The sequence below is a fragment of the Microchirus variegatus genome (assembly GCF_963457635.1).
Source record: "Microchirus variegatus genome assembly, chromosome: 4".
Classification (NCBI taxonomy): Eukaryota; Metazoa; Chordata; class Actinopteri; order Pleuronectiformes; family Soleidae; genus Microchirus; species Microchirus variegatus.
In genome coordinates, this window is record NC_139805.1 from 20,725,306 (window position 1) to 20,747,794 (window position 22,489).

At 39.1% G+C, this 22,489-nt stretch overlaps 2 protein-coding genes across 2 annotated transcripts; both read right to left on the minus strand.

Annotated features, from left to right (window-relative positions):
- Window positions 1-9,174: 9,174 nt before the first annotated feature.
- Window positions 9,175-14,091, minus strand: LOC310926120 (hydroxysteroid 11-beta-dehydrogenase 1-like protein; the record flags this gene model as incomplete). The annotated part of the gene is made up of 6 exons (XM_083888221.1): window positions 9,175-9,358; window positions 9,465-9,630; window positions 10,031-10,124; window positions 10,306-10,509; window positions 11,367-11,497; window positions 14,007-14,091. The coding sequence occupies 6 exons, from the start codon at window positions 14,089-14,091 to the stop codon at window positions 9,175-9,177; spliced, it is 864 nt and encodes a 287-aa protein (XP_083744347.1).
- A 1,671-nt stretch (window positions 14,092-15,762) lies between these two features.
- LOC310926121 (hydroxysteroid 11-beta-dehydrogenase 1-like protein) lies at window positions 15,763-21,255 on the minus strand (the record flags this gene model as incomplete). The annotated part of the gene is made up of 6 exons (XM_083888222.1): window positions 15,763-15,946; window positions 16,028-16,193; window positions 16,326-16,419; window positions 16,525-16,728; window positions 19,332-19,462; window positions 21,171-21,255. 6 exons carry the CDS (start codon window positions 21,253-21,255, stop codon window positions 15,763-15,765), a joined length of 864 nt encoding a protein of 287 aa, XP_083744348.1.
- Window positions 21,256-22,489: the final 1,234 nt, after the last annotated feature.

The window sequence follows — 22,489 nt, forward strand, 5'->3', positions numbered from 1 at the left end:
CTCTTCCAGTGACGACACTCACTGACCAATCAGTGGCTGAGAATCTGTCGCATTTAGTATTGGCTCAGCTCACTTGGAACCTTGTACGATCTCTAATGGAAAAACCATGCCATGGTACAACCCTATTGTGGAAAAGCACAATTACCCTTCCAGTGCCAACAACGCTATCTTTAGTCATTAGATTTCAGAGTTGAATGTTTGTCACAAAGCCAGATTGCATCCATTTGTTTCCCTCCAGGTTCTTGGAAACATTCAGTGACTCTCTGGAGTAAGATGAATGGAAGTTAATCAGGATACAGCAGGTCTGGTATAATGTCCTCGAAGGCTGTTTCCAAACTCATAAAAAGCACGCCAGGGGCATCGTAAGATCATACCAAGTCTGTCAAGTTTTGAGATATATCAGTCGATCTGCACGGATTAAAAGTGCGCAGTGAACACTGACGGGTTGAATCCAGCCCGTTCATTTTTGCTGCATCTTAGGCTGGAAGTTCATAGGCCTTGTTTATAGACTGCGGCTCAAATCATATTTTTTAAGCATAACCAGATTGTATCGAGCAAATAGGATTTCAACAACAATGACGTAGATCAGGAGAGACGGAAGTTAATTGGAGGTGTGTTAAACACAGTGGAAGTCAAGGATTTGAAAAAAACTTGCAATGAGAAGAAAGCTTGCACCGCGGCTCCACGTAACTATTTGGGACAGAAATAGTTAACTATACAGCTATAGAGCTCCATAAACCTAGTCATGTGACGCCTCAAGCTCTACAGCCACTTATTTCTGCTTCTGCAGCAGGATCCAGCAGTGTGCTGGTTTAGCTTAACATAAAGATTAAACATGAATTAACCTACTTATATAAAAACCTCGACATCTCAGTATTTATAATGTGAAATCTTATAAAGAAAACCATGTGTTAAAATAAAAAGTTCCCCTTCTTCTTGTCTTGAAAATGAAATAAATTATCTCTGTATTAGAAATAAGCATATTTGCCAAAAGGCTTATCTTTTTCCTTTGGTGCAAGTTATGTAGTGTGCTGTGATCTTGTAGGATACATTATGCCTCTTCTCGACAAAAGCAAAATCCAATTCAATCCCTTCAAAATCTCCATCGCCCAAGAATAAACCCACTTTAACAGGGGGGACCTTATCGCGGAGTAAAGAGGAGGCTACAGAGCAGGTCCCAGGAGGTCATAAATTGTCGAGGCGGACTCGGTTTGGACAGGGAAATGAGTGCGGGCAGAAGCTTCTTTAAAGAGTTTAGTAGAGTTCTCTGTTTCTCCCAGAGTTTAACCCCATCACCTCTTCTCATTGGCCACTCTTTTATTCAGGGGCCTGATTTATTGGGAGTTCACAAGGAATAAAAACAGGCATAGCACAGCCATCAGCCTTGTCTGTGATAAACGACCCATGCTGTTGTCTTCATCTCAAGTGGGACCTATGATTTAAAAAAAAAGGGTGTGTATTAAGTTCATATGCATTCATACATGTATTATATATGTGTATTTTACCTTTTTTTTAACCTGTTTTAACCCTTTAAAGTACTACTCGACCACTCTTTAAGTCACTATATCTCACTGAAAAATGCATCAAGCTGAACTCACCAACACTAAATGTAAACCAGGTTTATTATGAACAGACGTCTCAACCGTTTGGTAGAGGCCTGATTTTGAAATACTGTAGGGTCTAATAAAAAAAAAAATAAAAAAAATTGATTGTTATTGTTATCATAAGAACATAAAATAAAATAATAAAAAATGCTAAGAAATAATTTTTCCTTTGCTTTTTTCTTGGTGCGTCCCCGTGTAATTTTCAGTCACTCAGATCGACCACATTGCCGTGATTGCGTTTCATTTATTTTATTCCTCTCTGTCTCATCAATGTAAATGAAGTTCACCCCTCAATGGTTTCTCAAGCACAAATAAAGGACGTATATGTGTACATATATATGTATATTACTCATGAATATTATCAAAGAAATGAGTGCAAATGAATTCTGCGCTTGTACAAAGGAAACAAAAGCACCCTCAACGCAGGGTGGAAATATTTTTCATAAAAAAATACTTTCACTATCTTTCAAGTTGTCCATCTTTTTTTCCCTCAGTCTTTCTTTGTCTCACCAGGGTCCCCAGAGATCCCCGCTTCTGCCCCTGGTTGCCCCAAACCAACACAGCCCCTCTTCTCCCTAAATGAAATTCTTTGGAAAGTCATTTTATATCACCCTTTGACTGTGCGTTGAACTGTAAAACCACCCCATTGGAAACGAAATAAAAGGATAGGAGAGGGACAGAAAGGAGGGGGTGATGGGGCAAGGAGGAGAATTATAATTCTTTGCAGGCCTTTGGTATTAACCCAAACACCAGAGCTGTCAGCAGTTCAGAGAGGGAGGTGTGAGGGGCAAACATTCAGTGTTAATTGGCACTTTGTAAGCTCTGAGCCTTCCTTTTGTGAGGGAAGTGGAAGAGAGAGAGAGTGAGGGAGCAAGGGGGGGGGGAGAGGTTGTCCAGCAGAGGAGGGTGAGGGAGAAAAAGAACGAAAGAGAGAGGGAGAGAGGGAGAGACAGCTCTTGTTCTTGTAGGTTTGTTGGGCCTTGTTGAGGGTATTTACGGTTCACTTCTTATCCTTTGTTAATTGGGCTTTCTCTCCCCCAGTGGAAAGAAAAAAGAATTCATATCACCCCCCAGCCCCCCCAGCCCTGCCACCCATGCTCGCTGTGACTCTCCCCACCAGCCTGAACAGCAAGAGAGGGCATAACAAATGACAACAGCATAACAAATGGACTGTGCTGCAAAATGTCATTAAATGCTGACACACACACACACACACACACACAAAAAAAACTCTCTGTTAGATTCTATATTTTATCATATATATAGAGAGAGCAACTGGGGCCCCCAGTGGTTGGCATTGTTGCCTCACAGTAACCGAGGGCCTTTCTGTGTGGAGTTTCTCTCCATGTGGTGCACGAGGTACTTTGGCTTCCTCCCGCGCGGTCCAAAAACACGCAGATTAGATTAATCTGAATCTTATCTCGTACATTTGTTGATATCTAAAACACATGCTCGACACGTTTGACTGCTTCACAAACCTCTGTTCGACTCGATGCGATATCGCATCAGACAAAACTGCCACTGTGCCGAACGAGGAAGTCGCTGCTGAACGTGCACTTCTTCGTTTCCGCAGGTGCTGACGTTCCGTTAATTTGTGTCCGCATGTCCTCCTTAACTTTACTCGACAACCCCTGAAGAACAGAAACAACACCAGAGCAGCAGGTACAGGATGTAAAAACATCCTCTCTTCCGTCCTATTTGTGGATCCTTTCCTTTTGCTGATGTGTTTGGTGTTATCTAAAATAATTAGAGAGAGGAGATTGGACATGCACACAGAGAGGGGGAGAAGAGAGAGAATCTCTGACAAAGAGTTCAGGGGATGGGGGGGGGGGGGGCATGAGGTTGGTGTACCGTGCTTCACACAACTTCTTGCTGCTTTCTGTCTTTCCCTCTCTCTCTCTCACTGACTGATGTAAATAAAAATAGTGCCAGTATTTGAAAGAACACAGGTGTCAACCATTGTCCTGCTCTGAATGGACCTGGGGGAAGGAGGTCATGGGTCACAGGGCCACCACGGCCACCTCACTCTCTCTCTCTCACACACACACACAGCCCACACTTTTTTATTCCCACTGACACTCACACCGCTCCTCCTCTGTCTCGCTCCCTCTCTCGCGTTCTCCCCTTTTGTTATCGTAGCTCAATGTTTAGTGAAAACTTCTCAGAGGTCAAGCACAAGCTCGGCTTTGGGGAAGATTAACATTCTTTCTTTCAAATTAATTGGCTCACATGGCCACGCAGATCAATGGCTGGTTTCAACCCGAGAGACAATAAATGGAACGAAGAGCTGATTGTGGGTGGGCTAACGTTTGGACGGCTATTTGTAATTGAAAAGTAGATTTTTGTTCATCTGTCTGAATTATTTTACATTCACATACAGGTTTTATGTCGCACAGTGACAGAGCATGTGTACGCTGGTTGAAGCTAAACAGGCACTCAGAATATACTGAATAGCCAGCAGGGGGCGACTCTGCTGGTTGCAAAAAGAACAGTTTCTGAATTGAGGTCTACGGGAAAATTAGCCTTCTTCTCACTAGATCCACAGACATTTTTATAGTTCACACGTATAGTTTAAAGTCTTATTAAATAGCACATGATTTTTATTATTATTTAAAGGGGACATATTATGCAAAATCAACTTTTTAATCATTTAAATCCTTATATTTGGGACACTGGAAGTCCTATCAGTCTGCAAAGTGTGAACAAAGATAATGCGCGAGAGTGCTAGCGAGGGCAACGGTATCCGAAAACCGGAAGTCCGTGAAGTCGGCAAAAAGTTGTATTCTTGGCTCCACAGTGCAGCACAGAGTTCTACACAGAATTCCAGCCTCAGAGGATTTATCTGTCCAGTCTAGAGCCTGCAAATTATCACTTTTCCAAATGCTAACTGCTGTTAGCTCCTAGTAGCCTTTGTGGCTGATGTCATTTCCTGTCCCTTAAGTTTAATTTTTACTTTAAAAATATATGTTTCCATTTAGAGGAAAATAGCATGGCTCATATAAGTGGACACTGCTTTGATTGATAGCCGGTATCGTCCAATAGGAGCCTGGTTGCAGGTGACTTCCTGAATTTCTGGTTGCACAATGTTACCATGGTAACTGCCAAATCACAAATCTGGAGGATTCACAAATGACCTTGCAACAATTTTGGGAAAAACCACTTAATCCACATTTTCAGTGGTCAAATAATCTCCACTCGGACCTGTTAGCACTTGGCTAACAGGTCATATACAACCTTTCACTAATGACTCTGCAAAAGATGCATGATTTTATCAGGAGAACACGTTAAATTCATCTTCTTCTCCAACTTTCTGAACAGTTAAAGTGATCTAAAGTCATTAAAATGCTGCTGAGCTGAATGAAAGAGAAACTGAAGTGAAGTCAACTTTTACCTGTGCTGAAAAATACAAGGTGTATATACAGAATGGTATATAATAGCACATATAATTTTTTTTTTTGAAGCTGGAGTCACTCAGTTATGTGTGACTTCAGTCTAAAGATTGCAACTACAGTGGAAAAACCTCATATGTCTCTGTCAAATTCACCAAACAGCACTTACGTGCGGTTCATTAATTACGACGTTATAATTGTTTGTTAAAGGAGGGTCATAAATAATACATACTATGAATGATATGATGCATGTAAGTGGTTGGCATTTATGGTATGCAGCGCTTTTTAACCACTTAAATTGCAAAAGTGACACTATGCACATCATTCACACCCGCGCTCACATGCCGTCAGGAGCAATTTTGGGGTTTAGAGTCTTATTCAAAGGCACAGAGTCAGATATTGGAAAAAGCCAACCTCCTGTTTAGAAGACAGCCTGCTCTATCTCCTGAGGCTACATCCACACTATTGCATTTTTGTCTAAAAACTCATAAATTCTCCTCATTAATCACCCACTGTCCACACTGTGTTGGCATTTTAAGAAACAGAGATGTTTGAAAAGACTTTTTCAAACTCATATTGGCTTCCTCTCAACCACAACTCCACTATCAGCTGTCAATAGAAAAAGTCCATAAACGCTTACGTAGTTTCACTTTCACCTTGCTGTCAGCGTAATAACAGAAGTCCTTGTTCTTACTTTTCACCCATTTCTGTTTCACATTAATAGTTCTTTTTGAAACTAACAGATGCAGAGAGTTTTTAGGAAAACAGTATTGATCAATCACATGTCAATGCAATACAAAGTGTTTAACATAGATACAAAGTCACACAATAAAATACATAAACAAATATAGCAAGTGGCTTAAAATTAAAGAAAAACAAAAAAAATGTACTGGACATTCTGTACTTCAGTATCAAAATTAATTTTGGTTGTGGGTTCAATTCCTGGCTCTGCTATATAGTGTCATTGAGCAAGGCAGTTAACCCCATGTTGCAGTGTGTGAATGGGAAAACTGTAGTGTAAAGCAGCTCATCAAGACCAGAAAAGCTCTCTTTATATATATATATATATATATATGAATACAGACCAAAATACCAACTCTCCTTCTTCTGATTTTATTTGGTAGTTGGACAGTTAGAGGAAAATGTAGTGGAGTAAAAGTAAAGTGCAGATACGTGAAAATTGTACTTAAAGGCGCCATATGTAACAATGTGGCCAAAAACGGTTACTACACTCAAATTCAAAATACCGAAGTCTTTTAGGTTTCGTTTTCTCAGCCATCGTAGCTCAGACGTAACTGGCAACCCGTGGTTGCTCGGCAGCTGAGACTCTACTGACTGCAATGATTGGTAGACGGCAGTAGGTGGCGCCACATGCCAAAACATGATTTGCATTCTTCAAAATAATTTTTTTAATTTGAATATTTTGGCTGTACTGTTGTTGTTGGTGAGTTCAGTTTGTTATATGAACATTATTCCTTCATCTCGTTGACATTAGGAGGATTTTACAGCCAGTTACTTTAGATTTATTACATAATGCACCTTTAAGTATACCGTCATGAAGTATTTGTACTTTGTTACACTACAACACTGCGATGGTTGTTTGTTTTTTGCTTCTTTGGTCCACAGACTGTTCCACAGGTGAGGAGCAAAAATACTAAACACAGCCTCTCCAAAGTGCTCTGTCGTCATCTGTGCAACAGCTTAAAGGCCAGTGCCAGAGGACCTGAGTGATCTGGAGGGGATGCACATCAAAAACATGTCGACAAGGTTGTCAGGTGCCAGTCCATTAAAAGATGTAAAAAACCAACAAGACGATTTAAAAAAATCAATTCTAAAATCCTCGTATGGGATGCGGCCGGTGTCACAGCAGCTGCACATGTGTGTGTGTGTGTGTGTGTGTGCACCAAGGCCGCTCTCTCCGTGGTGCTCAGAGTAACTGATGGATGAGGTTGGGAGGAGATTTGTGGAGCAGTGTTCTTTGTGCTCAAGGAAGCAGGACAAGGAAGAATCATAAATTGGGACTTGTGCATGATGGAGGTGCATTTCCATGGATAAGTGAGTATTTACGGCCTGTAACGCGGCATTTCAGCTGCGTCAGCAAAGTCTGTGGGTAAATATAAAACTGAGGACATACTGAATGCACTGTCAGGGGAGGGAATAAATAAAAAAAGATTATAGACATATTTCACATGTGATTTGATTTCACTTGTGTGACTATAACTCACACACACACACATTGTCTTCATCTGTCAACGTGAAGATGAAATGATCCGCATTATCAAGGATATAACAGTAGAATGAACTTTTGTAAGAAAATGTCATGTTGGCCAATCAGTCACTGTTCGAATTTTACGAGTATTTAGCCCAAAGCAGATTTGTCCATGCAGTGGCAGCAAAAATGAAAATGTTTGATGATGATTTAGAGGCCAAATCTCAACCCTGAGGAAAACCAGATTTTTTTTCTATATATACCCACCAAAGGCAGTATATATGAATATATATATATATAAATAAGTTTTATGAACATGTTTGTTGTCGTCAGTGTTGTGGTTGGATGCTCTTCACCTTTTTAAAAGATTCATATGATCCATGCTTGGTGGACATGGAGATGTTAGAGCAGGGTGAGAGGATTTATTACCCAGCATTAGGAGCACTAATCTGTTGCAGGTGTTTTCTGACTGTTCTCCCGGGCCGTACAAGTTCTCCTCTTCAGGAGGCCCCACCATTTGTGTTAGTTTGTGTATGTGTGACGGAGGGGAAAAAGGCAGAAGGAGCGAGATATAGAGGGGGAATCATGCCACAAGGTTATGCCTTCTACAAGATCGCCCCCCCCCCCCCCTCAAATTAACAAGTGTGAAGGACAAAGAGAAGTTGTATTCACATGACTTCACCCATCGCGTCTATCAAATGAAGGTCCACGAGAAAGTGCGAGCTCCCTCTGAGGCCAAGTGTGAGAATAATTGACACATATCCAGGAAAAACTGACTTTTTCCGCCCAACATTTCAAGTCAAACATATAATATTTTTAGGCTTTTTGTCAAGTACACTCCAGGTATACAGTAGAAAACTGCTCCGTCAGCAGGAAACAACTGGGTGAATAGATGAAAAGACCACCAGGATGGACCGAACAGCAACATGGGGTTCATGGGAAGCCTGCAGAGATTGTAAGGATGATAAACAAAGACACAATGGAACCCACTGAGAAAGTCCTGCTCTGCAGGAAGTCTGCTCACTCCTGCTGTGGCCACAGCTTTGGGCAGAAGAAAAGACGTCATAATAGTTGAAGAAGAATTGAGTTTGGGGGGGGGGGGGGGGGTCAGAAGGTGGACAACCATGGGAACAGAAGAGGGACGAATATAAGAGGAGTGATTTAAAAACGAAATCCATCAATTAAATAAATAAATGAAAGTTCAGAGACACATCTGGCCCATAACACCAACAGACTTTATTAATCTGAACAAAATGAACATAAAATACATGGTGCTTTCCACTACTTTAGTGCTACTGCCCTCATGTGGCCATGCAGAGTAATACTTCCTCCTGACTGATACTTTCTCAATACACCGTAGTTTTTACTGCACTGTTTATTCAATTTCCGATGTAGTTTTTGATTGATAATATGACTGTTAAAATTTGTTTTAGACACATCTTTATAGGTGTTTCTGTGCGGAATTCTTTAAGACGCAAATTAACTTTTGACATCAGAAAAAAAAATTTTTTGTTGTGTCCTGTTGGCCTGTCGTGATCTAGAAGACACACAACAGACTTGTATTATTATTATTATATTTAATATAATATATTATTTGGAACAAAATGAGCACCAAATTAGTTTTTCCTTCAACAGGGAATGACTTCACTGATTCCTGTAGGAAGGAGGCAATTTCACTTCACTGATTTAGTGCTACTGCCCTCATGTGGCCATGCAAGGTAATACTTAAGTACTAGTACCTAATTTCCAGTATTTATACTACTTGCATATGTGCATAATTAATTACAATTTAACACCCCTCACCAGTATAGTTCTGGATTACAATACCTTTTTGGCTGTTTTGAAAAACAATACTATTTTTTCTTTGTGATGTGTTTCATCTTGGAAAAAAAACATTTTACAAGATAAGTTATTTTTTTAAAAATATAAATAGAATATATCAACATATAACCCATGAACACGCATACATATTTCATGGGATGTACTTGAAGGTGGACCGAATTAAATAGTTTGTGATCGAAGGGAACCACTCTTTGGTTGCAGCCGGAATGTAAGTGAAAAAGGGGTAAAAGAGCTCCGCCTCCCTCAAAGCTCCTGCAGTGATGATGTTCAAAGCCGCCTCTGCGGCAGGATACGCTGTTGTCGTCGTGAGATCCCTAGAATACAGACAAACACTGCACTGATTCACTGTGGAAAACACACACAGTGAAACCTACACAAGAAATATCAACAGTGCCCAAACGCTTTTTTGATTTGACTTACTTGACTTTGGCCATAGCTGTCTCAGTATCGATCAGTCCAAGTGTGCATATAGTGATGGAGACGCTGCTTTTCTTCATCCACAGCTCATGGTAAAGGGATCCAAAGAAACCATTCAAGGCCCATTTTGTTGAGGCATATGGTGCCACAAAGGGACTTGGCAGTTTACCTGTGAAGCATTTGGGAGAAAATAGGATTTAAGAATGATTCTGCACACATTTAGTTCATACATTATTGTTATTTAAAATTAACCCTATAATTGTTGTTCAACACATTTTTATTCAAATTATGCAATTGTTAATACGAAACTGCAATGTTTTAACACATGGACGAGAAAAAAAAGGAAATCTGCCAAACATATCAGCATCATACTGTATATTGTCCATTAGCTGACCTCTTACTGAAACATCATTATTAAAATACATAATTATTTTATCATATTTATTTTTTAATTACCTACACATACATTCTATTGTATATTATGTGATTATGTTCTGAAAGCATCATGTTTTATTTCCACGTTTTTAGTATTATTAACATTATACCATTGAAGAGGAATAGAAACCCACCTAAAAGTGACGAAACAACGATAATTGATCCTTTATTTTGCTCAAGGGAGTCCAGAGCTCTCCAAGCCATCTGTATATAACTGAAGAAATTGACCTATGCACACACACACACACACACACACACACACACACACACACACACACACACACACACACACACACACACACACACACACACACACACACACACACACACACACACACGCACATAGAGAGAGAATTCAGTGCATTGTCCTTGTGTCACGTGCTGATAGTTCGCTAAAGTGCTGCATTACCTTCATCAGCCACTTGACATGTTCTGCATCTCCCTTCCACATGCTGAAGGGAGTCGGGCCGATGTGATTGAGAACCAGATATTCCAGTCCACCAAACTTTTCCAGAGCGAAATCCACCACTTTTTCAGGGTCTGAGTCGTTGCCCATGTCTGCTGCTATGTAAAACACTTGTTGGGCTCCCAAACTCATACATTTCTCTGCCACCTGTGAGAAGAGATCTCAAGCAATGGGTTTACTGTCCAGGGCAGCTACAGAAAATAATATACACACACCAAAAAAAACAAGAAAACAAGAAACCAAGGTCAAAAAGAAAGGTTTTGATGCAATTATGAGCACATTGACAATAAATAGTTGGCCTCACTGTTGGGTTATGAGAGGTGAGGTCTTTCAGTTCAGTTTATTATAGATGTGCAGCCCCAGGAACTTTGTACTGACAACTATCTCAACTGCTGTGCTATAAATGTTCCAATCAGCTGGTAATCTAAACATGAACAACTTCCTGTGGTGTACAGTAAGTCCTTGTTTTGCTGCCAAATGCAGGGCAGCGGACACCGAATCATCCATGGATGCATCCTCGTTGATCATATTGGTGTGAGTTTTTGAACGATAGGATTGGTTAACAAAGCAGAATATATTGTTTTGTACAATACTACGATATATGTGGAAATCTCTTAAGAGTTGTAAATGCAAAGGATTATCTTATCTTATCTTCAACCAATAGGTGCATGCATTGAGTATGTCAAGCCTCGTTCACACCTGGCAATATGTGTGACCTCAGGTGATCTAATCACAAGTGTACAGCCTTCAGTGGAAGTGTGAATGCACCAAAGTCACATTTTTTAGTTCCAGGTGGAAGAGCCCAATCTTGTCAAATTCAAAGTACAAGGACAAGTATAATTGTTATTATACATTAAATGCTTTGCTCACTTGTATTAGGGCTAAATACACCAGCTAAAAAGTTATAACTGACTTAGAAATACAGTGTACCCTGATGAGTGATGGCTCGACAGTTCGACATGAACATCCATGATATTGAAGTAAATATTGTCACGTTCACTGACCTGCTGTAACACCTTTTCCCGCCTTGCTGTAATAACTATCTGGGCTCCAAAGCGAGCATAATGATATGCCATTTGCTCACCGATGCCCGTGCTGGCCCCAGTCACCAATACCCTGGCACCTTTGAGAGATTCTGAAACAAATTCATGCAATTTTTTAATTGCCAGTCAAAAAAGAACTTGGGAATGATTAACACTACTTAATGAATTGAAATTATGTTCAGGAAAAATGTATCAATGCATCATTTTATGCAGTTTCATGCAGAACTTTATAAGATAAACCAGTCAAAGTCCTCTCAAAATCAAATTACAGGTCATTTAGACTCTTATTATTTGCCTCTTTGAAGTTTATTAACTCTAAGAAACTAAAACAAGTGTTACATACATTTTAAACACTAGGAAACGTCAAAGTAAATTAAACGCTGTAAAAATAGAATAATAAATAGTGTGCAACTAGCATATAAAGTGTATATTTAGGCATAATAAGTACAGAGTAAATAGTGTAAAGGATTGCACATAAAAGATAGAATTGGTCCTGCACATTTAATTGGATGAAGCTGAAATATTGATCGGTGCTTGTGGTTTTCTGAGAGCTGTGCTGTTCCAGCACTCAAACTTTAGAAAAAAAGAAAAAGAAACGACCTGCAATATGTCTTCTGCCCAGGGCTGTGGTTGTGTCCTGCAGTGATAAAACTGGTTCCCCAACAGGGATGAGATGACAGCTGAGCTATCATTCTCCTCTGTAACTATCGAGGCAGCCTTCTTGCTGAACCAGGCAGGTGTCATCATTCCACAAATGTGTGCCTTTACTATGCTGCTAGTCAACTACTTTGAACTGGAACCTGCATTAAAATGAAGCTTCATACGAATGCCTTTATTCCCCCCAAATATGCATGATAAAACAAGCAAAACTGCATTGTCAGCAGGATAATGTAGCCCTTTATAGCCTAAGAATAAAGAAACTAGTCAAAGGGTGCATTTCACATTTAGAAAATGGGGGTTTATGATGCAAACAAACAACAAAAATCACTACATTTTACACACTGGACCTTTAACCTGCAGATAATTATTGGACCTTCTGTACGATTGCGTCTTTTACTTGAAAACAGTGTTTTCATATCTGATATCATGTGACTATTCAGTGCAAACACACAGGTTTAGGTCCTGTTTGTTTGCACTGAATAGTGCAAACAAACTATTCAGTGCAAATAAACTATTCAGTGCAAACTATTATTTGCACTGAATAGTGCAAACAAACCCTGAATAGTGAAAACAAACAAATACCGGCAATTAGCTTCTTTTCTCTGCAGTTGTTTGTGTAGGCAAAAGGTTTTGGTCCTACAATGTTGGTGAATGTGTTCAGCTGACTTTAAGGCATTATATGTATATTATACAATCATTATATATCTATTTGGGGAAAATACATTTTCATCATTTATGGGGAGTTTTATTCAGTAGTGTCTCTTAAACGCCGCCACACTTCAGTGGTCTCCTGTTGAATATACAACAACATTTATTAGGATTACTGGATTAGTCCAAAACTACACAGTAAAAGTACTCCATAAAATGTGTGTGTTCAGTGCAGTAAGACTACAATCATGAAGTCCTAATACATTTTGTGGAATCTATACCACCTGAAAAAGATAGACAAATAATCACATTTTCAGAAGTGGAAAGTAACGAAATACATTTACTCAAGTTACTGTATTGAATACTTTTATTGTGTATTTTGTTTTTTTTAAGTACAATTTATAATCAGGATTTTACGTAATATCCTGTGCTGCGCCGGGTGCGTGAGCTCCAAAATAGTTTTGGATTCACACCCAATGCAAAGTAACTAAGTAACTTTTACTTAAAGTACATTTCAAATGAACTACTTTTTACTTCTACTTGAGTACATTTTCAGGTGACTACTTTTACTTCTACTTGAGTAATATTTCATCAAAGTATTGGTACTTTTACTTGAGTACAATATTTTAGTACTTTTTCCACCTCTGGCCATTTTTGTTTCGCTCGACTGAACTTTGTCCCTGAATTACTCCTAAAATCAGTCCTAAGGTATTAAAACCATACGCTAATAACATTTTGGAGGGGTTAATAACACTTAAATCCACTTAATTTTACTGTGTTGGGTATTTTACAATACGTTTAAATGTATAAATGTAGACAGTCAAATAGATACATTTCTGAGTAAATTACATTGGGGTTTGTTATGATTTTTATTTTGAAAAGCAGAAGTAGGGCGGCTCGACTTGTTAGTTTACAGTGAAGTAGCTCAAGTGCGACTGCATTCACTTTATTGGATGCTGGTCTGAACGCAGTGTTTAACTCGGACTGGACGACGTCTCTTTTAAAAGAAAACGAGGCTGTGGCTTATTGTTTACCTTACTGTGGCAGGAGAAATCCACCACTTGTGTCATACGTTTTAATTTTTAACTGTATTAATCCCGGAAGTTTGAATATTTTGAATATCTGTCCACCTTTACTGTAAGTCCGTAGCAGAAATGACATTTCATACGGACATTTACTGTAGCTACAAGCACAAATGACGTCAGACTGTTACAAATAAAGCATACTTTAAGCTAAAACTTAAACGAGTGCGCACTCGTTTAGGTTTGAGCTTCAAAAACGTCACGAACTCACCTGAGTCAAACGTAGGTGCGCTCCACTTAACAGCAAGGAAACCAATGCAGACACTCGCCATCACAATCTTTGCATACGTTCCCATGGCGTGACCTAAATGTACAGTACAGTGAGCTCAGTCCTTCGTTTTAAGTCCAGACACTTGTGTCATGAACTTCTTTAAAGTGAGAAGAATGACAGTTGAGAAGCTTCACCTCCAAACACATTTTTTGCCCAAGACGTTATTAGGGGGCGTGTCTTTCAGATAAGAGGCGGTGTTAGGCTCAGAAGTGGAGGTTAAGGTCACATCTGATATTAATAATATGTGCGGGAAAAAAACTCTGAGGGAGATTTAAATATATAGGACTGCTTTTTTTTTTTTTTTTAAATGTATGTATTGCTTAAAATCCTCTTCACACCCTGATTGTAGCCAATCAATGAATGCATTGCCCCTATAAAAACACAATCCAATCACATTGAAAGGCCCAAACCAAATAATTGGATATTGACGCATCAATCAAACTGCAATCTGCAATCCCTCCATTCCCCCATGAACGTACCCCTCTTCGCACGAAGAATAAAGGTTTTCCTGAACCAAAAGATATTCTAACACAAGAGGAAGAGGATGAAGACCACTGTGCAAAATACAGGGGGGTCTGGGGGGGTTAGACCCCCCCAGATTAACACTCAAGACCCCCTGAAAGCCTAAAATGCAAAATTTGAGGGGGGTTCTAAACATGTTACAGTGTAATGGGAAAGCATGTTTTTTTTTCCTAAAGATTTTTGTAATTTCAGTTTTGCATATATGCATATATATTATCTACATACATAATACACTTTGCATTCTTTCTTATCCTTTTTAGCCAGACAAAATGTCAATTATTTTATTTCTAATTGTGTATGTTTAATGTTTTAATAATTGCTTTCCAAATGGCGCTGTGGAAAAGGCCCACACAAGCCCACATCTGACAGGGAAGATAGCAAATACTGCAGGGTGGCACCTGGGGTGGTGAAACTGTATTGCGCAACAAATGGGAGATGGGACCCCCCCCCCCCCCCCCCCCCGGTTATTAATGGGTATTTTGCATACTGATGAAGACAATGACAAAGATATATCGACAGCTGGTGTATATGGTATTTATATACATAAATCATTACAGGCAGCTAACATTACAATATTACATTGGGATGGGTTAGCAAACTGAAAAAAAAAAAAGTATTTTCCATTTGTATATTTAACATTGGATATCACTGATCACATTTACATAACTGATATGCTTAAGTTTGTTCAGTGAAATTTACATCTGGCAGTTCATTTAACTACATTACATTAGAGCTTATTTGGCTGAAAATTAAAGTTTATTTCACAGCAAAAGCATGATTCTAAGTGAATTATATGTTCATTCCACGCTAAAAAAAAAAAAAAGTAGTAAAATACATATCTGTAAATGGCACCAGTTAGGCTATAACAAACCACTCCTTAGTCAATGTGTACAATTCACAATAATGCAAATTTATCAAAAAAAAAGGGTGTGTGAGAGAGATAATTACTATATTTGGGCCATTATGAGTAATTACAATCACATTTTCTACAATTACATTCACACATTAATGAGATTTTGTTCTACAGAAAATATGGAGTTTTAGAATCACTGCATGTTTGTATGCTCGATACCCACCCCTCAAACTCTGTCCTTTACTTTCCAAATTTACCTACTTTATTGGCCATAAAATCAATCCACTTTTCAGGGCATGGATGATAACCACAGATATATAATCATGGATCATACTTTATGGCATTCTGCATAAAAAAGTTTGTGACAGAAGGGAACCAGTCTTTGCTTATGGTCGCAATGTAGGTGGGCCATGGGTAATAGATCTCTGCCGTCCTCTTTGCTCCTCCAGTGATGATGTTCAAGGCTGCATCTGAGGCCGGGTATACTGGGATAATAGTCAGATCCCTATGAAGATACAGAACAACACCGTCTTTAAAAAGCTACACAAGTCAGCACTGCTCTGCTAAATATGCTGTTTTAACTTACCCAATTTTGGCCATGGCTGCCTCCGTATCAATGACCCCAAGTGTGCATATGGTGACGGACACGTTGCTTTTCTTAATCGATAGTTCATGAAAAAGGGATCCAAAGAAACCATCCAAGGCCGATTTTGTTGAGGAATATGGTGCCATAAAGGGACTTGACAGTTTACCTGTGACGCATTCGTAACTAGTTATTAACTGTTAAAGTCTGTTTTTGAAAGACATTTAAACAATGATTTATACTATACAAGTATCATGGTTTTGTCTCATAACGGGAAATAGATATGCAGTGTCAAACCCACCTAAAAGTGATGAAACAACGATCAACGATCCTTTATTTTGCTCAAGAGATTCCAATGCTCTCCATGTCATCTGCACATAGCTGAAGAAATTGACCTTTCAACACACACATACAGATATCAGCACATTGGCCTCAGGGTTAGGGGTAAGGGGTTAGGGTTAACCCTAATGTGCTGATGGTTCACCAAAATGCTGCTTTACCTTCATCAGCCACTTGACGTGCTCTACATCTCCCTCCCACATGCCAAAGGGGGCTGGCCCAATGTGGTTGAGAACCAGGTAATCCAATCCGCCAAACCTTTCCAAAGCGAAATCTACCACTTTGTCGGGGTCTGAGTCGTTGCCCATGTCCGCTGCTATGTACAGCGCTTCCTGGGCTCCCAAACTCTTGCACTTCTCTGCCACCTGTGAGAAAGAGATCACACGGCATGGGGTTTACTGTCCAAGGAACACTAGAAACCAAGAAAGGATAAGGTCACACAGAAAGTGTATAAGTAACATGGCCAAGTTTGTTTATTACTTTCAGGTTAAAGAGCAGGCCTTTGTGCTGCTCACTCACTCATCGTCTACCGATGTATCCTCCACATGAGGGTCACAGAGGCTGGAGTCAATCCCAGCTGACACACAGTGAAAGGCGGTGTACATCCTGGACGGGTTACCAGTCCATTGTAGGGCAAACATACAGAGATAAATCACCATTCACTCTCATATACACTCTTAGAAAGAATGGTTCCAAAAGTGTTCTTCTACAAGGGCTGAGGTTCTACCTAGAACCATTTGTTTTCCAAGGGTTCTTGGTAACACTAATGGTTTCAGTAAGAACCATGTTGATCCAGAGAACTCTTTAAAACCCCTTTCCTGATTAAAGGGTTTTAAAAGGGTTCTTGGTGGAACCTTTATAAAGTTTCTACCCGGAACCAAAAGGGGTTCTCCTATGAGGACTAGCCAAAGAACCTTACATGGTTCTACTTAGCACTTTTATTTCTAAGAGTGTATGACTAATTTAGACTGTCCAATAAGCCCGTCTGCATGTTTTTGGACTGTGGGAGGAAGTGCCTGGAGAAAACCCACAGGCACACTGGGTGTTTTAGCTTCTTGACAAAAAAACGAATTAGTGTCGCCACCTGCGGGGGAGCAGGGTAACCTCAGCATATTGCACAGCATTTTATTATCATCAAATATTCTCAAAAGACTTTAAAGAGTCTCTTCAAGGGCCACTTAGACTAGCCTTTTATTGTTTCAAGGGTGTTTTAGAATAGCCGTTAGTCAGGCCCAGTTTTGTTTTGCTTTCACTGATTTCGGGCATCAGTCTTTGTTCTGTCTCCCTCACAGTCACGCAGCTGCTGTTTTCATTTGCTTGAATCACACATTTAAACTTGTGGGGGTTTTGTTTTTGCAAAAAGTTCTTTGCTTCATCATTTATTCATGTGCGTTTCCTTATTTCATTTGTTTGAAAGTGGACGTAACAGATAACATCTGTCTTGCTTTGATAGTTGGGGTGTTGGGAGGACCCAGGGAACTTTGTACTCGCAACTATCTCGACCACTGTGTCGTAAATGGTCAGTGGAGTGTGTGTGCACACTGCAGCCATCTGTATCAGCTGCATGATAACCCATACACAGTCTGTTTTCCAGGTGTGTTCACAATATTTTACAGGTTTTTACCATAGACTCCATTGACTCCAGGATTATGGAAAATGAGCCCCTGTGCCACTTGATTTATAGCATGAATAAAAAGAAAGATTGTGAGGATTTAATAGTCTCAATCACTAGTTGTTCTTCAATAGCACATGAGGTCGGTTTTGTAAATTATTTTACTATTTTGAGGGAAAAATAGAAATAAATCCATTAAAAGCTGTGATGCCTTTAATGGTAAATTCAATGTCTTTGTCTCAGAGCTACAGCTGTCCAACACTGCTTTCCTAACATCAAATATAATAATACTACTATTACTCCATAATATCAGGTACTTTTGTGTATTCAAATTCAAAACTAACTACAACATCTGCAGGATACCTCTGTAGACAAAGGGGTGTGAAAGCACGACCTAGAGGGGCAGACCCCTTCCCAGACAAAGAGATCTGAAAGGGATGTTCCCCAGGTATAAATGTTGAGGGCTCACTATGCTCTGGGTCTTTCTCCAGCTACGAACCCTTGTGTGACGTCACAACTGGTTGTCACTTTTTTTTTCTTTTTTTTTACTGCTTCTTACTGGTTTTAAATGTGACAAATCCCATCACCTCAATCCTGGCTTCTCTCCACTGGCTCCCTGTGTATTTGAGATTTGATTTAAGATTTTTTCTGATCACTTCCAAAGCTCATATGCATCGTGCCTGAAGCAACGCAGCAGCTTCGTTGATCCTATATGAGCCCGTTCACAGCCTTAGATCTTCAGGTGGGGCCTCTCTGTGTACGTTCCAAAGTCATGGACTTAAATCTAAACGTGACAGAGATTAGAGATTGCATCAGGGCCCTCGACTTTGAAACAGCTTGCCTGAGGAGAAATGTCTCGCAGATTTAGTGGGTTCCTTTAAATCACTTTTAAAAACCCCATTTATTTAGTTTGTAGTGGTCCTTAATGACAGTTGGCATCTGTAATGTTGCATAATCGCCTTCTGGATTTAATCACCCTTTATTTCTTCTCCTCCTTCCTGTCTTCTTTGTGGTTGTCTTCGTTTTCTTCTCTCGTGCTCCACAGCACTTGTTATCTGCAATCACTACTCTCTTCTAGGTTCAGTGATTTCTTATTGTCATGGTAATTAGTCAAAATCAACACACACATCTTTGCCCTTATTTGTTCAAATCCCCAATTCCCTGTTTTATTGTATTTGCTTTAATATGTGCTTTTGTATGACATTGTCTTTTTGGTTTTTATTTCTTTTTCTTTTCTTTAATTTATATTGATATGTGTGTGCCATCATTGTGCTTCTTATCATATTACACTCATAGTGTTAAGAACTGGCTTTAGCATCTAAATATTTGCAGAAAAACAGTGTGAAGTTCACTGACCTGCTGTAACACATTTCCCCGCCTTGCTGTGATGACTATTTGGGCTCCGAAGCGAGCATAATGATATGCCAGCTGTTCACCAATGCCTGTGCTGGCTCCAGTCACCAATACCCTGGCACCTTTGAGAGATTCTGAAACATAATCATGTAAACACACATGTAATTTCACGTTTCATTTCATGCACACACACAAGGTTGCTTTCCCTTTTCCTTGTGTGCAGATGATTTGTAGGTGGATCCTGGTCCTGCACAGAAGGCTCAAGTCATCCCAGTTGCACTGGACTTTCCTCCAGCCACAAACAGCCAGAATGGCAGCAGACATTTTTTTATTTCTTTTTTTTTTTTAAATAAACCTTTGCCAATGTTTTGTTCTATGTGTTGCTGGTGGTTAATAATAATAAGAAGAGGGAGTCTCCTTGAAGAAGAGGGGATCAGCTTCCCCCCCCTAGCCCTGGTAGAACGTTACCCTTTTAACATTATCTAGTCAACATCCTCCCTCGGTTATTTAAGGTTACAAGCCAGATTAAGTGAAACTGCTTTGTTCACTGCATCACTTGCTCATCCCACTGACACACAAAACCCATTTGAACCTGCCTTAAAAATGGAGTCACATTTATTCCCCCTCCAGTGAAACATGCTTCCGATTACAGACAAAACCATGATAATGCATCCCTTGTATGTCTTTAGCTGCGAAACAGTAAAGTATTGTTGCACAATGTCCTCAAATCAAATGTTAAATTCTTAATTAAGCTGCAATAGAAGCTCTCCGATTCAAACCATATAATTGCATTATTTGTGAAAAGGACACTGACAGAGCCTCAGTCACAAGTAGAAAGCTTACTCAATTAGTTTGAGACTCCCATTCCCAAACCTTTAACTTCCACAAACCTCTATATTGTGCACACTTTTGTGCAGACACATTAGGCACAGTTTTCCACCACCCAAACATTTACATCTGGCTCCGTTATGCATTCTTTTTCATTGTTTCTTCTCCGTGATTCAACAGTAAACAGGCTAAATAAAAACAGTATATAAACATGTAATTACTCACCGTCAGTGTGCAACAAGAAGTAAATTTTTTATGCACGTCCTGCTTCATTTCACAGCTGTTTTATGGTCTCAATAGCTGGTTTTCATGATCCATTTTGGCCCATTTAGGTCAAACAAATGATGACGCACAGAGTGTATTGGGGTGTAGACACCATGTCATCGACAGTTCACGCAAATAGGAGCATGGTTGCAGGTGAAGATGGACATGCACCGGAGACATTATACTATCCAAGATAATAAAATCAGCTATGACGGAAGCTAAAACCATTCAGAGAATATATACAATATATAGAAATGCAGTTCGATAATCGTATTTCTTATAGCAAATGTAGGGACATCGAGTCTGACAGCATATCATAAACACCTTATTATAAATATCCAATAGGTCCATCACAAGAAGCACTTAAAACTATATACTGCCAAAAGTTTAAGAATTTCAAAGCCATGTGATGGTAGAGTAAGTGGAGCACTAAAGCTTGTTCTATTAGATGTCAAAACACACTGTGTTTAATCTAAGGTTTCCTTGTAAAGTCTCATATACAGTTTCTTTCCTAAAATGCGTTAAAAATTCAAAGAAATATATGGATCCAGATTGTTTAACTCTCAGTTGTGAAAATTATTCCCTAGCAGTGCATTATAGCAAGACAATATACTATATACCTATATTACTGTTCTTGGTTTAGGGAATTTTGACTTCTTTTAGGCTATTTAAACAATCTCACTAAACAACATACAATAAAATACTTGATATCTAAGCAGAAACTGAACTGAAGAGTTCAGTGAGCCTTACCTGCATCAAAAGTAGGTTCAGTCCACTTGACAGCGAGGAAACCAACACATACACTCGCTAACAGGATTTTTGTAAATGTTCCCATCTCGTAAGATTGATTACCAAGTGCTGAGTTCAGCCTTCGATAGTAAACAACATTTGAATACTCCCTCGGTTTATAGTCTCACGACAAACTTTTCCTTACAAGTAAAAAGGGGCCGTGCTCTGCAGAATAAAGGGGAGATCACATGCTGTCACAAACTACTCACTACGTTTGAGCTTCCCTTAAATCTCTTTATTGTACACACTTGTCCAAAGTCGTTGTTTCTTCTCCAAATTTCAACAGTAAACAGGCAAAATTAAACCCAACAGTATATAAAAATGTCCTTTTTTGAAAAAAAGCCCTAAGCCATTACACCAGGCCCAAGGTCAAGTAGTCTGACTAAGATTAATAATCCAGTGTGCCTCATTAAAGATGCAAGTGGTACAAGATTTAACATTTTAGGAAACTAAAAATAGAAAAAAATAATAATAAAGTATAATACATTATAAAAAAGGAACATATGCACTGCACACATACACATCAAAAAACATCACCTTCTAAGTAACAGTTAGGAAAACACTAACATTTTAACTGTACATAATCCTTTCTAATGCACACCTTGTTTATCAGAATGGTCAAGAAACAAATCTTGGCTTGAAGAAATTTAAAATCATATTTTTTTTCCCCCTATTAAAACCCATGATTGCACCGTGTAATGACTTTTTCATTGATTTATCTTAAGTCATTCAGTTTATCATCTCCATTCATGGAGATAAACTTATAACCCAAGACACAGTGCATTGTTTCAATTTGTTCCAAGAATTTTCTGAATTACTATGGTGACATGCATTTCAACGTTCTACCCCATATGACTCAAAAAGCCTGTTCAACCAAACGTTACATTAATGCGTCTCTGTTTGCTCAACTTTGAACAACCTGCCTCCATCTCTGCGCGGGTGCATCATGTGCACTGCATAAAGGACACATCATCATAAACATATAAAAAAAGTACATAATACAACACTATACAGAAATCACAAGACAATACATAAAAAGTTAACACATTATAATACAATAGTTATATTAGAGTTTTTATTACAATCCAAGTATGTGCAAGTGCAAGAATCAAATATATATTTTGATCACCTGCATCCATTTATGTATGCATTTAGGCATAGGTTAACATTAGTACCTCGACAGTAAAAAAAGAAAATAAAAATAAATAGTAGGTACATTTTAAGCATGCATTACAAAAACAGGACAATTACTCAGAAAAACAGGGGGAAAATTATTTTTT